The sequence below is a fragment of the Sinocyclocheilus grahami genome, unplaced genomic scaffold, assembly GCF_001515645.1.
Source record: "Sinocyclocheilus grahami isolate Dianchi unplaced genomic scaffold, SAMN03320097.WGS_v1.1 scaffold1566.1, whole genome shotgun sequence".
In the NCBI taxonomy this organism is placed as follows: domain Eukaryota; kingdom Metazoa; phylum Chordata; class Actinopteri; order Cypriniformes; family Cyprinidae; genus Sinocyclocheilus; species Sinocyclocheilus grahami.
In genome coordinates this window covers 27,016-47,157 of record NW_015506745.1, presented here as the reverse complement: position 1 = coordinate 47,157, position 20,142 = coordinate 27,016, and the positions used below count along the sequence as shown (strand labels likewise).

At 40.8% G+C, this 20,142-nt stretch overlaps 2 protein-coding genes across 4 annotated transcripts in view; both read left to right on the top strand.

Annotated features, from left to right (window-relative positions):
• Positions 1-280: 280 nt before the first annotated feature.
• On the top strand, positions 281-9,541 carry LOC107571219 (metalloproteinase inhibitor 3-like). Its single transcript, XM_016257522.1, has 5 exons — positions 281-501; positions 5,166-5,260; positions 5,875-5,980; positions 7,082-7,203; positions 8,902-9,541. The coding sequence occupies exons 1-5, from the start codon at positions 384-386 to the stop codon at positions 9,103-9,105; spliced, it is 645 nt and encodes a 214-aa protein (XP_016113008.1). The 5' UTR covers positions 281-383; the 3' UTR covers positions 9,106-9,541.
• A 6,123-nt stretch (positions 9,542-15,664) lies between these two features.
• LOC107571220 (metalloproteinase inhibitor 3-like) overlaps positions 15,665-20,142 on the top strand; it is a 27,333-nt gene continuing 22,855 nt past the window's right edge. Inside the window, exons 1-3 of one of the 3 annotated variants that reach the window (XM_016257523.1) lie at positions 15,665-15,841; positions 16,471-16,547; positions 16,733-16,835. In XM_016257523.1, coding sequence (XP_016113009.1) covers positions 15,718-15,841; positions 16,471-16,547; positions 16,733-16,835 — 304 coding nt within the window. In that variant the 5' untranslated portion in view covers positions 15,665-15,717. The remainder of the gene's footprint in view (positions 15,842-16,470; positions 16,548-16,732; positions 16,836-20,142) is intronic. The other 2 variants (XM_016257525.1, XM_016257524.1) reach the window with 2 other exon arrangements.

Sequence of the window (20,142 nt, the reverse complement as noted above, 5' to 3'; positions counted from 1 at the left end):
AACGTGAAGGTGATTTATGAGGACACTGCCTATGTCCCCGTAATTCAAAAGGCTTAAAAAACATACTACATGCTGTTTTTTTTTTTAAATCTAAAAATGCACAAAGTTTCCTGTGAGGGGTAGGTTTAGGTGTAGGGTGATAGAAAATACAGTACAGTATAAAAACCATTACGCCTATGAAGAGTCCCCGTAAACCATAAAACCAACAAGTGTGTGTTTGTAGAGGGTGGGGTTTGTTTAGTTAGAAGGGTGGTCCTTTCCTCAGCCAGACATGAAAGCTATAAGACTGCCGCAGCGGCTGCAGAGAGAAGGAGATCACTACAGACGGACAGAGGAACACAAGAAGCATCTTTGATATAGCTGATCATTTCTCTTGCGTGAGCATGTCTGCTGCTGTGACTCTAGCGCTGCTGTTCTTCTTCTCTGTGGTACTGAAGGAGGTCAAGGGCTGCAGCTGTGCTCCAGGACACCCGCAGCAGCTCTTCTGCATGTCTGACATAGGTACGTCTAACAAACCCCAGTTTATGCTCTTTTATTTTCATAGTTTTGCCAAAGTAAAGTGTCGGGTCGGCCGGAGGTTGTGACAAATCAGTGTAATCTTCCATAATCTATCCCATAATCTTGTCTGTCAACAGTGAGGACTAGCAAGGAACGGCTTGTGAACTGCTTTAGGTTCAGGACAGTGTTGTGACACTGCAATGTGTCAAACATATTAAATGTTTTAAATGATTAACATATAATCACAGTTCAACGATCTAATTTCTTTGTCACCTTAGAGAGGCATTTACTTTTTAATTAGCTCCCGTTATGGTTAAAAAAAAGGTGTAATTATGTCATTTGAACTTTACTAAAGTCATGATTGAGGTCATTGACTATTGTATTGGCAAGAACTGAATGCGTTCTCCTTGGATTATAACCTCCGTTTGCTGTCAGAAATCCAAGTTCATTCAGCATTGTGAAAACACATCTTTACATTGACTTATTACAGAGTCAGTCACTTACAGCTTAAACAGTAGATCTTGTTTTACAGGACTGAATATCTAGTCTAAATAGCTTTAAACTAAGTTAAGTTTGTTTTTTTAAAGTATAGTTTTTCAAACAAAAGTGAAAGTGTTTTTACTTATAAGTGAAAGACGTCTAGTCAAAAGACAAACACAAAACGTGAATATTCAAGATGTGTTCTCTGAAAAGGTACATTTATCTAGTTTTAATAATGTTGAGATATTTTCTGAAAAACAAGACCTTTGCAGCGCACCCGTTTAAATATTCTACTAAATGTGTTTCACTCAGAGAACGAGCGAGTTGTTTTGAATGCCTGCTTCAGTGCGTCAGAGCTGCTTTGGCATTCCAGTCTTTGTTCTGGAACAATAAGGCATGGAATGACTGGCATGAGGTTATAAAGACATGCAGATTCCTGCAGTTTTCATTGAGCGAATACGGTAAATCCACATAATCCATCAACTAGAAAACAACTATGGCATCAGTGTACCATCCCACTCGCTTATAACCAAAAGATGTTTTAGCTCTTTCACTGTGTAATTCAATGCCAAATTCTTTCATCTTGGCAAACTGATCTCCTAACGCAACAGAAGATGTTCAAGAGTCAAAGTCAAATAAAGTTGTCTGAGATGACCACTTTCAGCAAATTATTTTGATTTAATTACACTAAAATGTCAAGTGGTGTAAGCAAGTAAAAAGATATAAAATATTTTTCCTTACTTGAACCAATGTGTATTGAAAACGAATGAATTTATTTATTATTTATTGCAAAAACAATACATATGCCCTTGAACAATAATAAAAAATATGAAGAATAACAATAATGAAGAATAACTGAAAAGGACCAAATAAGAAACTGAAGGAGACACAGGTGAACAAAATTAGTAACTATGGCAACGATTCTTGATGGTCCCCTTTGGGTCCTTTTGAAGCTACTGGTCAACTAGCAGTCATTAGAGCAGGGCTGCTCAAGAGATCCACTTTGCTGCAGAGATTAGCACCAAACTAGAGATCGACCGATATATCAATTTACTGATATTTTTCCTGCTATTTAAGCATTTTACAATAATCGGATATCGGTTTTGTAATATTGGATTCACCGATAAACGCCGCCATCTTGTGGATGTTTTGAGAATTGCGTGCAGGATCACCATTGCAGCGCATCTTTAGTGAAGTGACATGGTGACCCATAAACGCCGCCATCTTGTTGCATTTACCCATCCAAAGTGCACACACACAGCAGTGAACACACACAAACCGTGAACACACACCCGGAGCAGTGGGCAGCCATTTATGCAGTTGGGGGTTCGGTGCCTTGCTCAAGGGCACCTCAGTCGTGGTATTGAATGTGGGAGAGAGCGCTGTACATTCACTCCCCCCACCTACAATCCCTGCCGGTACGAGACTCGAACCCACAACCTTTGGGTTATGAGTCCGACTCTCTAACCATTAGGCCACGACTTCCCCCACTTTCCTTTATTTATTTTCTCCAGTTGAAAACATTAGACCTTCTACATTTATTTTGCTTATTGTTAATATTAGTGTTGCTGCTGATGCTTTAAATAAAATGTTTTTTTATTGTTGTAATGTGAAGATTAAATTTAACATGAAAGACTGCTAGTTTTCAACACTTTTTAAAAGATGACTGAAAGGAGGAAAAACCAAAGTGAAGTATGGACTTACTTCACTCAATCATTTATTTACTTTATAACAGTAAATAAATATCGGTTCTGCATATCGGTTATCGGACACACAAACATGCAAATAATTGGTATCGGTATCGGTTATAAAATATCAGTATCGTTCGATCACTACTCCAAACTGGATTAAACACACCAACCCTCAACATTGTGGCAGAGATTGTATTACTATCGGGAGATGAGAGGGTCTGTATTACTTCCTACTGGAGAAAGCATAACGGTCAACTTGGATCATGTGTGCCTTGATAACCAATCACATATAGCCTTGAGGTCACTGAATTTCAGTCAAGGGTTGTCTGACGCCACACACTCAAACGCCATTTACGTATCCCATAGGAATGAATGAGAAGTGCCGGAGGCTGAATCCCACCTGTCGCAAAAAGTCTGTGATTTCTCCTATAAAACTGCCTTGATAACCAATCACATATAGCCTTGAGGTCACTGAATTTCAGTCAAGGGTTGTGCGACACTCAAACGCCATTTACGTATCCCATAGGAATGAATGAGAAGTGCCGGAGGCTGAATCCCACCTGTCGCAAAAAGTCTGTGATTTCTCCTATAAAACAAATTTTTTTTGGTGTGGACTCAATCCAAATGTACTGTTTAGTGTAAAACATGTTGAAGTTTAGCAGATAGCAGATAGCGTAGTGAAGCCTCTCCTCCATTGACATCCATTAAAAAAAGGGCCTGTGGTCTCCTTCCATGCACGGCAGCATTAACTGTAGCCGTTACGCTTTTTTGGCTAAAGGTTGCAGCCTTGCCTTCCAGTGGCTTTGCTCTGTAGTAATCCTGAAGACCTTGATTAGCTTGTTCAGGTGTGTTTGATTAGGATTGGAGCTAAACTTTGCAGGAAAATGGACCTCGAGGTCCAGCGTTGAGGTCTCCTGCTTTAGAGTATTAGTAGACTGTCTGCTTAACTGCTAACACTTTATTAACAGATAGTCTACTGAGAGTCTACTATGTCTAAAGAGGACTCAAAATACAGTGTAAGTGAACATACTCCGAACAAAACAGGACCTAAACACATGAAAAGAGAGACCATGAACAACAGATAGAAATACACTGCAAAATGAGAACAAAACACAGGCAAAACATGGCTCAGGGTTCATGGTGGGCTTCTTGATCTGCTTTTTTATCCTGCTCACCCATGGTTAAATAGATCCTAGGATCGAGACAGCCACTTCTTAAAATTGTGTCAGCGTCACTTGACAAAACTCATATAGGATGGATTTCAGCGGTTCATTCAGACCAAGCAATCAAAGAATCCTCAGAAAATGTCATACTGATGGCCCATTTATTTGTCATGGGCTGTTTTTGGGCAGGGAAGAGTTGAGACGAGGATCTACTGTATATATGCATGATATCTTTATTAAGCAAAACACTTAGGAGCACAAGGAACCACTGGATAATTGCAAACAAGCTCATACATAGAAAAATGGACAACGAGCAACTGAAACTGAAGGCTATAAGTACATCAGTGTCAAATAAAGAACTAAGTGTGGCCCTGGACCACAAAACCAGTCATAAGGTTACATTTTTTGAAATTCACAAAATATCTTCATGGAACATGATCTTTACTTAATATCCTAATGGTTTTTGGCCTAAAAGAAAAATTTATAATTTTGACCCATACAATGTATTTTTGGCTATTGCTACAAATATACCCCAGCGACTTAACACTGCTTTTGTGCTGCAGGCTCACAAATGAGACACAGGTGAACAAAATCAGTAAATATGAGAATGTACTCAGAAACCTAGAAACCAACAAAACAAGAACCAAACAAAGGAAAAGAAACCCTGAACAGCAGATAGAAATAAACTTCAAAATAATAGTCACTGAACAGAAAACACAGGCAAATCATGACATCCATGGCATGAAAATATAATTCTAAAAAGGCTTAATGACCTTGAGCTACAGTCCTGAGAATCTACTGGACTTCTGCGTGTCACATACCACATGAATTTGACTGAAAATGGGACACAAAGTTTTTTTTCTTCTTTTATTAGTAGCATTTCAAAATAACGTTCACATAAAAGATAAGAGTTCACAACCTGTCTTTACAGCTACAGTAAGTATTAGGTACATCAAGCTGGACTTTATTTAGCGCTTTCGTTCACTATGTATTTAGTAATCAAATTGCTAAGGTATGCTGGGGTAGCACCAAGACATTTCTGTCAATAAGAGTTAATAAGAAAATCCTGAAATCAGTCCTGTAAGACAGCAAGTTATACTCTGAACTCTTGTATGCTTAGCACATAATGTGGTTTTTAAAAATGGAAATTGCTGCCAAATGTTAATGTTCTGACATGGTTATTGACCTTAAGAAATAAGGAGAGTAAAGCCATTAAGCATATACATGATAAAGCCTGTGCATGTTTCTAACAGAAGAAACTGATTTCACCGAAATGATTCCTTTGCTTTCAGTGTCACGCACTAGTAATAACATCTGACTTGTTTCTGATTAGTGATACAAGCCGAGGTAACTGGGGAGAAGATCATACACAGCGGTGGAATTATACCTGGCATGGGAACAATTCAATATGAAATCCAAGTGATAGAGGTGAGCAAAAGTACTTGATGATCACATAAATGTTCTGCTGGGAAAATTACTGCTATTTGGCCTTCCATCCAAATAGACTATCACTGAAACGGAGGCAGAGTTACAGTCTCTTGGGGGTTCTTGTCGATTAGCTGCTAGAGTATAGACTGAAAAAGGCAGTGTGGGTATCTCTATATGAAAAGACACTCCAGATCAAAGATAAAAAATGTTCACTGATAAGCATAATATAAAATATGTGACTGTTTGCACTGAGTAACAACTCTGCCACCCAGCTGGGCTAGTAGCACATCAATAGTCTGTTAAAAAAAAACAAACCAAACTTTTTTGGCTAGCCATAAACTATAACCCAAGTGACCCAAGTTCAAATCCGCCTTTTTCCAATCTCATTCTTCTCTCTATGCACATCCTATATCAGCTCACAGAGGCATTTATTTTAAATTAAATTTTCCTTTTTGGTGAGGAAAATGGATCAGCAGACCCAAAATGGTTAGGTTTAGAGTAAAGATTAATTATAATATACATCAATACAGTATACAATAAACAGAGGTTCAAATAGCCAAATAAAAATGTAATATGGCGACTTTGCAAAAATGGCAAAAATCTTGTTTTTGCAGGTGTTCAAGGGTTTTGACAGAATAAATGAAATTCAGCATGTCTATACGCATGAGATGTCTTCAATGTGTGGGACCAGACTGGGCCATGGACAGTATCTGCTTTCAGGTAAAAGCATTCGGGATGTTTTCACAAACTACCAAATTTTTGACTTTTGAAAATGACAATTCATTGTAATAAAGAAAAATCCTTTGAGAACAGAAAATGTCTCTCCTGTAGCCAAGAAGAGCATTTATTACCTCAAGCCGCGAGGCCAAAATCCTCGTTTCTCCACAGAACAACCACACAAACTCTCCAATTCACCAGCAAGGGCGAGAGGAATGAAAACTACAAGGAAAACTAGCTATACTGCAGAACGAACATGACAGAATTGCACAATACTTGACCAATGATTTTAATTTTTTTTTATAGTGACAGTAGTTTATACATTTGTAGTACAACATCAACGTATTTCAGATAAAAAGAGAACACATACTTGTTCAGTCGCACCTGCTTTCATTTATTTGATCGCAGGAATGCACAAAACAACTTTGTTTGAGCTTTAAGTCCAAAGGTGTACACATTTAGAAAAATATTGATAAGCTCTCATATGTGTACGTCATATTTCTTTAGAAAGAATGATCAGTACCAATAAATAATGCAATCTGAGGAGGTTTGAGCTGAAAATAACAGAAAACCGGAGTTATGATGTAATTGATTAAATACTGTATGTGGATGCAGAAGTCCATCATCAACAAAGACACAGGGAAGAGACAGAAGAAATTTGAAACTGAATAAATACACAAGTGCAATCATATATGTGCTTCAACTGGTCTCTGAGCGTAGTGCATTTATTATGTCAATGGTTAGCATACGTTGCCTTTAGCTTTGCATATAATTCTGTAAAAATATATTTCGGACTCATATGTTGATCACCATTAGATTGCAAGTTATTTCAGACACCTGATGGTGTCTAAAAGCTAGTTTTGTAATGAAAATCATTTAAATATCTTGAAAGTTAGCTGGTAGCCTGATAGCCCATAGGAACAGAGCAGCAGTTCTGATCATCTCCTGACTCAGATAAACTTATATATTCTAACTTTATCTATAACTCTATCTGCCCCTAAACACGGTGAGAGGGGGATTCACGGGCTAACACTGTACAGGTGGAGCTCAGGGAAAATAAAACAATATTCAAATGTATGATACTGTATGTTTGTTATCTCACAGGAAGCATCACACCTGAGGGATTCTTCGTTTCAATGTGCGACTATCTTGAGCTCTGGGACAAACTCTCCTTAATGCAAAAACAGAACCTCAAATACAGATATCTGATGGGCTGTACCTGCATGGTAATAAACTATATATATTTCATCTGAGATCCAAACATTATGATCACTCGGTTATATCATGTCATTCCACTGATTTGATATTAATTAATATTATCAAGGGACTTGATAGCACACAAGGACAGGACAAAAGCCGAATAAACAGGTTCTATAATACTTAGAAAATCACTAATCCAACTGAAAGAACGTTTTTAGAGAGTAATTAATCTAGCCGTGTCTGTAATTAAAAAAATACTCTTACTTATGAAGGTTTGAATGAACAAAAATTTGTCATACTTTAGTTTGGGGATCATTCTCACTATTAACTATGACTTTTACCTCAATAAACTCTTAATTTGCATAGGTTTAGGTGTAGGTATGGGTTGGATTAAGGGATCTAAAATATGGTCATGCAGAATAAGACACTAATATCTGCTTTATAAGTACTAATAAACAGCCAAGTTCATAGTGCAAAGTGGTCCCTAAACTAGAGTGTTACACAAAAATTGGTCACACTTTATTTTAAGATCCAATTCTCGCTATTAACAGACCATTAACTACAACTTTTGCCTCAATAAACTCTTAATTTGCTGCTTATTATTAGTGGGTATTAATATACGTATGTGTAATATGTGCTTTATAAGCACTAATAAACAGCCAATATGTTAATAATAGGCATGCTAATTAGCAACTAGTTAAAGGTGCAATAGGTGATTGCCTTCAGAAATTTTTTTTGTTATGCTGGTTGAAAGTCTCTTCACATCCCGATAGCAATCATTAAGTTGAGTGGTCTAAATGTATTTATCTGTATTTATATATTCTGTGGAAGGCGCAGGACCAAGAAATGTTCGTCCAATCAAAACGCTCGGTTTTCCTACCTGCCTGTCAACGTATGTATTAGCATACCTCTGCGCACCCTGTTCGCGCAGACAGGATACGTCATCAGCGCGTTCACACACGCTGTGCAGACAGACATCAACAACCCGATCTTCCTTCCTGATATTGTAGTACTTTTAAAGTTTTCTCACCGGTGAATGACACATGATGTAGCCCAGCGGTTCCCAATTCCTGACCTCACACCCCCCAGCTCTGCATATTTTGCATGTCTCACTCAGTTAACACACCCGATTCAGATAACCAGCTCGTTAGAAGTGAGCTACGTGCATGAACTGTGTTCTGATCGATATGATCCCTACACAGTGTTTATTGTTCGCTGTAGCCCAGCGGTTCCCAATTCCTGACCTCACACCCCCCAGCTCTGCATATTTTGCATGTCTCACTCAGTTAACACACCCGATTCAGATAACCAGCTCGTTAGAAGTGAGCTACGTGCATGAACTGTGTTCTGATCGATATGATCCCTACACAGTGTTTATTGTTCGCTACTCCCTGAGCGGGGGAAATCCGTTGAAGTTTACTTCACTTCGGGACATGGGCTGGAATTGGGAACCACTGATGTAGCCTATTGTAATGTTGTCACCGGAATTCTGGTTTGTGAGCGTATATGCGTTCAGGGGGTGTGGCTTTGGACGGCGATTGCAGGGAGGGTGGGACGTTCGCTTTCAGTGCTATCAGGCTAAAGTTAGCATTTTCCAAGATCTCCAACTGCACCTTTAATAGTGAGAATTGATTCCTATACTGAAGTGTTACCAAAAAATTTCATTGCATTATATTATATTGTGTTGAGTTATATTATATTCTCTGAAACTGTGATCTCTACAGATCTCTACCTGCATTGAAAAGCTTTGTCAACCCAGCACCAAAAATGAGTGTATACTGACAGACTGGTCATCCTTATGGCCATTTGAGGACGGAAAATCGGTTCATGAGTCTGCCTGCATCAGACACAGCGATGGCTCCTGCGGCTGGTATGAAGGAACTGGCAAACCTTCTGAGAATGACACCATGGACGTGTCTGAAGTCTGACGGCCGAGAGCAGGAGTGGTTTCTCACTGTAAAAGAAGCTGCTTGATGCTCTCCAAGAAGATCAGACCGTTCAGATGTAAACACATGCAAGCCCGTTAACATGCTATACATTCTTGTAGCCACATAGAGCACCTTAACCACCACTGCTTATCAACCACACAGATCATTCTAGTAACTGCCTAGCGAGCACCTAACTTAAGCAGCCTAACTTAAGCAGCCTAACTTAAGCAACAACCTAGCAACCACTCAGAACACCTTAGAAACCACTTAGCATTCCTCAAACAACCACCGAGAACAGCTCAGCTACATTTTAGCAACCTACATACTCTTCAAACTTACATGTACAATTAATGGTTCCACTCAAAGATGTTGCCATGAGTCTGTAGTGCACCTTTGAAATGTCTGATTGGGTCCAAATCATTTGATTTTCTATTTAAAAAGAAATAAAGAGAAATTAAAAAACTAATTCAGCTTGTTTTTTTGTTTTTATAAAAAAAAGGGTTCATGGCTTAATATGGCATAGTTAAATGGTTTATTCGCATGAATCTTCAACACAGACACAAATTAGAAAGAGTGTGCAATGGGCCTTTTCACATTTATTGTCATGCTCATGCTTATAAATGAGTGCACGACAACGAAGAAATAATCCACAATGGTCTTTTAATAAGTAATCCACAAGGAACACAAGAGAATCACTAGAACCAAAGTAGCACAAAACGTAGACACAAACAATAACTGGCACTGACTGAGCAGGGGGGTATTCCAGAAAGCAGGTTATGTGACATACCCGGGTATGTTGGAGGATAAGTGAGCGGATAACCTCAGCTTTCGGTTCCAAAATCGGAGGTTACTTTCAGTGTATGTAAGTAACCATAGCAACTTGCTCTCTGAAGATAACATGCTTCAGAGCAGCTTCTGTTCCAGGGTTAGTTCACTTCAGCGCTATCAGCGCACGTGTGATCTACTGACGAGCCTTCAGTGGGCAGTGACAGATAGCGCACAACATTATATAAAATTACAATATAGCTGTCACGTTTTGGTTTCTGTTTAGTTCCTGTCTGCCCTTATTTGGTTCAGTTCCTGTTCTCATTTAGTTAATCATCATTCATTAGTTTCCACCTGTGTTGTATTAATCATCTAATTAGTTCCCTTTGTTTGGGTTTTGCTTATAAATCCTCAGTTCTCCCTTAGTCTGGGTCCGTTCACCGTCATGTTTAGTTTGCTCTTTGATGTCTGTGATTTAGCTGTCTCCTGGTTATTCTCCTGATTTGAAGTTGGAATTAAAGATTGTGTGCTGGATTACTCCTGCGGCGTGAGCCTGTCTCCTTAGAGCACAGTACCTGTGACAATAGCCTATTTTTTATATGTATGATATTGATATGTTAATGAAGAAGCGCTAATATAAGTAATAAATAAGGTAATATAATATTTATTTTTTTGGCATATATATAACAGTTATGTTTAAATTATAAAACACTATGACAAGGTAATGTTTAATTTATTATATTTATTACATTTTATATTATCATCTCACATGGATCGGCATTTTCTATAATGTCTAAATTCTAAATCAAAATACATATCTGATATGACTTAATATATAATTTGCATCAAACAAACAATATAATTCATATTCTCAAGGATTAAAGACTAAACGGAAAAAGTATAAAAATGATTGCACAACCATCAATTATGTGGTGACTTGCACTAAGCATGTAAATGACCATTGAACAAAAGAAGAAAGAAACTGCATGGCACGCTTTTTCTTATGCCGAGTTCACACTGCACGGTTTTCAAACTCGTCGGATCGCCGTTGTGTTCACACTGCGTGACTATCTGGAGTAGCATTCAGTCGCTGCTGTGTTCACACTGCACGATGGATCGGCGACAGCGGGTTTCACACTGCATGACTTCACAATAAGAAGAATCGCAGACAGCTCTGTCTGCTCCGCAAACTACGTTTCACAACAAAACACACGTGAGAAGTGATAAGAAAATAACGCGAGAACCCGCGCGTCAGACCGGAGTTCTCGAGCAAGACCGCAATTATTTAAAAAAAATATATATAGCCCGAAAATGGTCTGTGAGTTGATTTCCAGCTACAAGGAGAAAAAGAAAAACAGATTATGCAGGAGGGAGATGCAGGGAACAGGGATTGGGTGTTCTGCAAAGAGAGTTGGAGGTAAATAATTGTGCAGTAACTGTTATGCTGATGTTGTGGCTGGTCAAGCAAATGTCTGTGCTTGTTTCTGTATGATATAATTGTTCATATCTATTAAAACACTGATATTCTTGTCTATAACTCCTCCCCGAACTTCCCTCTGCCCTGTATCTTGGTCTCTCATTGGCTGTGGGTCATCGCCGATGTAGTTTTCTGTCAGAAATCATTGCACACAGCGTGACTGTGAATCGCCGACAGCTCCAGATCGGCGACAGCGGGTTTCACACTGCATGACTTCACAATAAGAAGAATCGCAGACAGCTCTGTCTGCTCCGCAAACTACGTTTCACAACAAAACACACGTGAGAAGTGATAAGAAAATAACGCGAGAACCCGCGCGTCAGACCGGAGTTCTCGAGCAAGACCGCAATTATTTAAAAAAAATATATATAGCCCGAAAATGGTCTGTGAGTTGATTTCCAGCTACAAGGAGAAAAAGAAAAACAGATTATGCAGGAGGGAGATGCAGGGAACAGGGATTGGGTGTTCTGCAAAGAGAGTTGGAGGTAAATAATTGTGCAGTAACTGTTATGCTGATGTTGTGGCTGGGCAAGCAAATGTCTGTGCTTGTTTTTGTATGATATAATTGTTCATATCTATTAAAACACTGATATTCTTGTCTATAACTCCTCCCCGAACTTCCCTCTGCCCTGTATCTTGGTCTCTCATTGGCTGTGGGTCATCGCCGATGTAGTTTTCTGTCAGAAATCATTGCACACAGCGTGACTGTGAATCGCCGACAGCTCCAGATATTTAGCATGCCGGCGATTCGCTCAGATCGCGTCTTTGATAATTCACACTGCGTGATTGTCACTCGCGTGAACGATCACCGATTTGCCTCCGATTTCGGGCATTTGTCTGCGATTTCGCAAAACGAAAACCTGTCGGCGAGTGAAAAATCGGGCTAAAATCGTGCAGTGTGAACTCGGCATTAGCGTTCGTTTCCATAGTGACTCGTCGCTCTGTTGAGAATGTCTTGAGTCTTAACCAAGAACATACTCTGGATTGAGTGAACCTACTCCTGGATGCGTTTTTGGAACCACATACCTTGAGTAAGCAAGGTTTGGGGTTAATCAACCGAGAGTTCAGGATTTAGCAGATGGTAAGTTAACCGTGCTTACACCCCAGAACAGAGAGAACAGGAATAAAAGCAAGCAAGGGACTAATGACTTAATTAATGGAACACAGGTGAACTGAATAACTAATTAAACACAGAGAGAAAACTAGGTCAAATGACAAAGACATAACTAAGGCCCCGTCCACACGGAGACACGTTTAGCTGTATATGTAAAGATTTTGTATGCTATCTGCGTTTCATCCAGACGGATCTGGCGTTTGGGAGCTTGAAACCGTTATTTTTTTTAAACTGAGTCCCAGAGTGGATAAATCTGAAAAGACACCCTTGCATTGCGAACGTGTTGGGGGTCACCCAGCCAGCAGCTCTACAGATGTCTGTTAGCGAGGCGCCACGAGCCAGCGCCCAGGAGGATGCAACACTTCTAGTAGAGGGAGCTCGCAACTTGAGTGGGCAGGGCACACCCTGTGCCTGATAAGACTATCCAGTGGGCCATCCTCTGCTTGGAGACGGTATTCCCCTCTGCCACCTCCGTAACAGACAAAGAGCTGATCTGAGGCTTTAAGCTTTGTGTCCGGTCCACGTACCATCTCAAGGCTCGGAGAGGAGAGAGAAAAGCTAGGGATGAGTCTGCCTCCTCCGGGGGCAGCGCTTGCTGTTTTACTAGCTGATCACTGAAGGGAGTAGTGGGAACCTTGGGAACATAGCCGGGCCGGGGCCTCAGGGTTACCTGGGAGTCAGCCAGCCCAAACTCTAGGCATTATTCATTGACCGAAAATGCAGTGCAGGTCCCCAACCCTCTTGATGTGTCTGTACAAGAAGGCTGGGGGAAACGCATACTTGCGCTGGGCCCACGGCCAGCTGTGTGCCAGCTTGTCAGTGCCTAGTGTTCCCTCTGTCAGGGAGGAAAACAGCTGGCAGTGAGAGGTTTCTGGAGAGGCAAACAGGTCTGCCTAAGCCTCTCTGAAACATCTCCAAATGAGCTGGACCATCTGGGGATGGAGTCTCTATTCTCCCGGGAGCGCAGCTTGTGACAGCTCATTGGCTGCACGTTTGAGCAGACCAGGAATGTGAACAGCACAAAGTGACCTCAGATGCTTTTGACTCCAAAGGAGGAGATGGCGGGTGAGTTGCGACATGTGATGGGAGGCAAAGGCGTACTGCTAGCAACTCGAGGCAGTTGATGTGCCAATGTAGTTGGGGGCTCGTTTGAACCACTAACACTGCATGCCCGTTTTACGTGGGCCCCCAGCCGGTGGTGGAGGCATCCGTGTGTACCACATCATGCCTGGAGACCTGCTCTAGGGGCACTCCTGCCCGAAGAAAAGTAAGGTCTGACCACAGGCTAAAGGTTTGGTGGCAGGTCGGTGTGATCTGCTTCCGGTGAGTGCCACGTCTCCATTTGAGCCCTACTCTTTCGGCGGGCCGGGAAAGCATAGCCATCATTTCTGGATCCAATTCAGGCATTGCTACCATCCCAGAGAGCAGCAGCACAGCTGAATCTTCCTCTCCAGAAAGCTCAAGCTCACCGTCCGATGCAGTGATTAACATCCAGTCGTCGTGAGGAGCCCCAAAGGATACGGCTGGTACACTCGTTTTAGAGGTTCCAGCACGTTCCTTGGGCAGCTTGACTATTTGCGGAGTGCTAGAGGATTGAGGGACCTTGGGAGATTGGTTCCTTGGAGGGGTAGCTATCATTGTGATCCTCAGACCGCCTGAGATACTGCCTGATGTAATCCTCCCATGACTTCTACCAGGAAGAGAACTAGATAGAGGCAGATTTAGCTCAAATATTCTTTTAGGGAAACAAGCTCTTTTAACGTGCTGAAGCGCACAGGGGAGATGGCCACCTGCAACAGAAATGGGGTAGTGCAGCCTGATGTGTGCAACCCATTCGACACAGAAAAACGACCACTGCTGTAGCGCTGTTCCACCAACACAAAGAAGCTCCCTTAGAGCGCATTGAACTCATAGAATACACTTGAAGTAGATTGTTCTCTCTGACGAGATCCCCCAATTGATCATATACATCGGTAATTTGGTTCATTTCAAGTTTTGGTTAACCTGTAGATTGGTGTTGCTCAAGCCAGGAACTGTTTCAGATGGTTCAGTCCGATTTGATGAACTGGTTCATCGAGTTTACTAAAAAGAACCAGTTCAAAATAACAATTTGTTTGTGAACATCATTTTATTTGCCTGAGGCTCTGGATTACAGATAATAATAGTGATAATAATAGCCACAGTTTTTAATTTTGTATTGATTTTTTGACTCTGAAATCATCAAGGACCATGGTTTCAGCTAAAAACTTCTTTACTACTGCACTGAAGAAAAAACCTACACCTACAACAACATCTTGGATGCAAGCTTTAATTTTTGGGTGAACTGCTGGATTTAGTGGTTTTCTTTAGAACTGGGAATTGTTTTGATATCAAGAAGCTGTACTGTAGATATCAGGACTTTGAACGGTGATATCAACAGTCCACTGGTCGTTGGTTAAGTGTTTAGTTTGATGTCATTTTTATAAAAACAACTAGCTTCTGTTGACAGATTGCATGTAATATTAAGTGAATATGTTTTGTTCTGAGCTTAAGATATCTTTTCATATATCCACAAATATGGCTTTCTTAATAATACATATGCTTTAAATAAGAATGCAAATATTTGGAAAACACCTTTTATTTTTATGCCACATTATAGTGATAGATGTGTGATGAAAGTCTCTTATGCAACGCTTTGCAACATGCTGCTTTATAAACATTTCACAATTTGATGGCTGATGTTGTCTCTTTCTACACTGTCTCTTTCTTTGTTCTCTTATAACTCTACTGTGATGGGATGTACAGTAGTGTATGTCTGAGTAGATCCATCAGCCTCAGCAGCCAAAAGCTGTGTTACTGGGAGTCTGACAACAGCATTATTTAGCAGGTCATTTTCAATAGAAGCTCTTTTTGGATGGAGGATAAAGCCCTCAAAGTCACAGTGTGTTTCCACTGTACAATGAACTCTTACTTGAAGTTGAAATATCAAGGAAAATGTGATTCCTCGTGATGGTTTACCAAAGTGTTTTTTTGCTTTATTCTGTTATCGCTCAATCTTTTGTACGTTATGCAGAACTGGACTCTTCATGAACACACTTGAGTGTTGATGTGCATGACTGTGCATGAGGTGGGGTTCCTGAGGTTAGATGGGTGGGAGGCATAAGAGCTATATAAGATGCCCACTACGATTTAGAGATCTCTAGAGAGAGACAAAGCAAGCTGTATCTGGTTCAGAGCCTGAGTATATCGTTTAGTCTTGCGCTGTGAGAGTGAGAGTATGTCTGCTGCTGTGACTCTAGCGCTGCTGTTCTTCTGGTCTGTGGCACTGAACGAACAGGTGACCGAGGGCTGCACATGTTTACCAAAACACCCTCAACAGCAGTTCTGCGCGTCTGATATAGGTACGTCAAACACATGCATCGCTAATCAAACACGAACAGGTGCAGTATTCAAATCTGTAGATTGCACGCTGCTTTAAGATGTTACGAGATGTTACATTTCTTGTATTTCAGTTCATTTACATTAGTTCAGTGACTTGAATTATTGAACTACATATTAGGTTTATGGAAAATACGATGATGGAACCTTACATTTTTATAAATGATAGTATAAGACAATATATGACATTTAATTAAATCTGTTTTATTTTTTTCAGTAACAAGAGTTATTTTCTTGTGTAGTGTCAAATTATTTAAAGGGACAGTTCACACAAAAATTAAAATTCAGTCATAATTTATTCACCCATGTTATTTAATACCTGTATGACTTTTTCCACGTGTAACACAGGAAGATATTTTGAGAAATGTCTGTGTTTTTCAATGGGCTCCAGTGTTGTTTGGTTCCCAACATTCTTTCAAGTATCTTATTTTGTGTTCAATCTTGGAAAACTTGAAATCCAAAATATGAACAATGTTTTTGCTTCGGACAAATGTAATGTAATCCAGGAATATTTTTTAAAATAAAATTAACGTTAACATTAACATTCACATTAAAAACAATTTTTGTTACATCTGACTTTTTTTCCAATTAGTGATTCGAGCTAAGGTCATTGGAACGGTGAACAGCACTCGCCCTCAATTAACTGCATACAAAATCGGCACTATTCAGGTGAGAAAATGTAGGCTACTTGATGCATTGTTTTCCAATACAATCTTTTTTAACAAGAAATATGTGTGTGTGTGTGTGTTTATATATATATATATATTAATGCATTATAAATTAAAATATATACAATATATACAATATATATATATATATATATATATATATAATACTTTTTTTTTTTAATCCAGACATATAAGCAATTAGACAAGAAGAGAATTCAGGTCATCTACACAAGGTCAACTCAAACTTTTTGTGGCATCAATCTGAGAAACGGCGAGTATCTGCTGTCAGGTAAAATCATTTACTATCTCAAGGCAGAGTTTGAGTTGAAACTGAACACCCTGATTCCTGATGCTGGTTGTTAACATCAGTTGAGGCTGAAATATGCTACACAAATTAAATTGACAGATTTCACAGAAAATCACAGTGTAATCAATTATTCAACTTAAATTTTTTAGATTTCATCCAGTCTGAGAATATCACAGTTTGATAATATTTGAGATGATTTTAGAGCACATATCATGCATCTCTTAGCAACAAGACAGGTTTCTGCATGAGTTTGTGGTGTTTGGAATGAGTTCAGAGTCTGTTTGTTTGTGTATGACATCCAGTTTTTCCTCTGTAACATTTACAAAGTCAGCATAGCATATTTGTTCGGATTTGATCTGTATTCCAGTCAGATCAATTAAGCATTATGTTCCTTTTTAATAGCTCAAAAACATACTTAAGAACTTGACACACTTCATTATTAAACAGTAATTGACCAAAGACTAACCCTAAATCCTCAAAGAAAAACCTAATATTATCCAGGACCTCAAACCTAAAAACAATAATGAATCTCAACAGAACACGAGGGTTCAATAAGTGAGGACATCTCTAGGTACGAAAAACGTTGTATGAAAAAATGAACTTTAACTGTGTAATTAAAGGGTTAGTTCACCCAAAAATAAAAATGAGCCTGTGTTTTACTCACCCTCGAGGCATCCTAGCTGTATATGACTTTGTTCTTTCAGACGAATCCAATTGGAGTTATTTTTAAAATTGTCCTGGCACTTCTAAACTCCATCATCCCGGAATGGCTTCCGCGTACGACAGATCCCGGAAGTGATAGAAAAGTGTTTATTACATTTGAAATATGGACATTTTTCTTACAAAAATGCATGGATTCGCTACAGGAGACTTTTATTCACCCCCGGAGTCGTGTGAGGCACGTTTTATTATGGATGCGTGCACTTGATTTAACATCTCTTGGACTGTTCAACAGAAACACCCACTGACTGCAATGATAGAGCTTAGAAGTGCCAGGACAATTAAAAAAATAACTCTGATTGGATTCGTCTGAAGAAGAAAGTCATATACACCTAGGATGCCTTGAGGGTGAGTAAAACACAGGCAAATTTAAATTTTTGGGTGAACTAACCCTTTAACTGAGATGCATAAGGAAAAATTTATGTTTCCCTTTCATGGAAATTTCGAACTGCATCCTCTAGGGGTCGCTATGGGGAACGCCTCGTCGTGACCCGTGTCTGAAGCATACATTGAAAAAACACCAACAACACGTTAGCCGGCGACAGCCATGACGTCACTACCGGTGCGACTATAGTGTAAATAGGCGCCGGGAGAACACATCATCCTCTTCTTCATCTTCACTGACTGTTTTGTTTGAAGCGTGCATTTCCGTGGCAAGAGCGATCTCTTTCATTTATTATGGAGAGCACTAGCAAAGCGTTTAGAAAATGTGTGCATACATTTGACACCCGATGACACACACAATCTATGCGTTGTTTGTTTGGGCGAAGAGCATGCACGCGTCCTCGAGGGGGCAATCTGCGTGCACTGCGAGCATTTTCCAATAAAAAAGCTCTGTTCTTGTTTGTCTCTTTTTTTCAAGTAAAGAGGGGCAGCCATCTGCTTCTCGCGGTTCAGGACCCGCTGCTGCTGAGGCACGGAGGAGAATGAGCTTGTGGGGATCGCAGGTGGACCTGGCCGATGAGTTTAAAGAGGCGCTTTCCCTCTCGCGCTCGTCGGCTGTGGACGAGAATGAGCCGCTGGAGGATGATGTTATTTCTTTAACATCTTCTTATCCATGGGCCAGTGCTCTGCTGGATTCAGCCCAGGAAGAGCAGGAAATGTCTGAGGAGGGCGAAGAAGCTGAGGCTAAGCCTTCCCAATCCTCCTGCCCTGCGTATTATGAGCTCTTGGAAGTTATGGATCGCGACTTGCCGTGGAATCGGACTAAGGAAGTGACGTAGCGAGGTCGTCTCGATGAACGTTATCTTTCTTGCCATAACCCTCCAGCTCAGGTGAGCCTTCCTTTCCTTCCTGATCTCCATACTGAGATCGAGAGAGAATGGAAGAGGCCGTTTTCCTCACGCATCCATCGGTTCCAGCATACCAGTTATGCCAACATCGAGGCGATGTGCGAAAACGGCTATGAGAGGATGCCCCCGGTAGAAGAGACACTAACCAGCTATCTCTCTATGGGTGAGACATCTTCTCTCAAAACTCCCTCCTTGCCATGCAGGCCCCTTCAGATTACATCTCGCATGAATAGCAGGGCATACGCAACAGCAGGTCAGGCTGTCACTTCGTTGCACACGATGGCGGTGCTCCAGGCATACCAGGCTGACCCGCTGAAAGACCTGGATAATGGCGAGGGCCTTTCTCCTGATGATGTAGCTGAGTTGCGCCGCACCACGGATCTCGCTCTCCATGCTACTTAACAGGCCGCCTCTGCTATGGGCAGATCCATGGCGGCTATGGTGGTGACGGAGAGGCATCTGTGGGTGAACCTGGTAGACATCGGGAGGAAAGAAAGGGGCTTTCTTCTCGATGCCCCGGTTTCGCCCTCTGAACTTTTTGGTACGTCTGTTGAGACTGTGGTCGGGAAGTTCAGTGAGGCGAAGGCGCGCTCAGCAGCCTTCAAATCCTTCATTCCACGAAGGTCCAGGTCTGAGCCCGAACAACCTAGGGGTCCTGGCCCGTCTCGATTTGGGGATCAGAGACTAGCACAGAAGGCTAGTGTCGCGACTCGCACTCCTCCCCCGCCTGCGGGTAGGGGTAGGAAGAATAGCAGGTCAAAGGGAGGTAGGCAAGACCCAAGGGATGTGATCCAAACAAGGCGACAGCACTTTAGTCCGGATCGGAGTGATACTTGAGTATCTACTTATTTCCCTCAGGGGGTTAAACATCTGGCTTTATCTTCCCCTTCCTAATTCCCCTGTAACCACCATCTCTCCACCTGGCTATCCCCTCTTGCTGAGGCATCGAGCGGGAAGTATAGAGGTGGCATTTGCGAGAACCTTCTTGTGTAATGTTGTCTCAGGCAGTGCTCCCCTCACCTTAGAGGGTTGTATTTGAGTTTTCCTCTCCCATTTGGCCCAGTACTTCCGGGTATCTGTGAACAGATGCTTGGAAAACTCTAAATCCATACTATGGTAAGTGCACACGTTAAGCTTTGCGTAATTTCTAAAAATCCACATAAGTGGTAAGTGTGCACGTTATGCTTTGCCCACTTTCTAAAATCCACATAAGTGGTAAGTGTGCACGTTATGCTTTGCCCACTTTTCTGAAATCCTGTATGGTAAGGGTTACGCAT

Coding starts and splice junctions, on each gene's coding strand:
- LOC107571219 (XM_016257522.1), top strand. CDS start 384: ATGTCTGCTGCTGTGACTCTAGCGCTGCTGTTCTTCTTCTCTGTGGTA. Junction 502..5,165: donor CTTCTGCATGTCTGACATAG/GTACGTCTAACA, acceptor GTTTCTGATTAG/TGATACAAGCCGAGGTAACT. Junction 5,261..5,874: donor ATGAAATCCAAGTGATAGAG/GTGAGCAAAAGT, acceptor TTGTTTTTGCAG/GTGTTCAAGGGTTTTGACAG.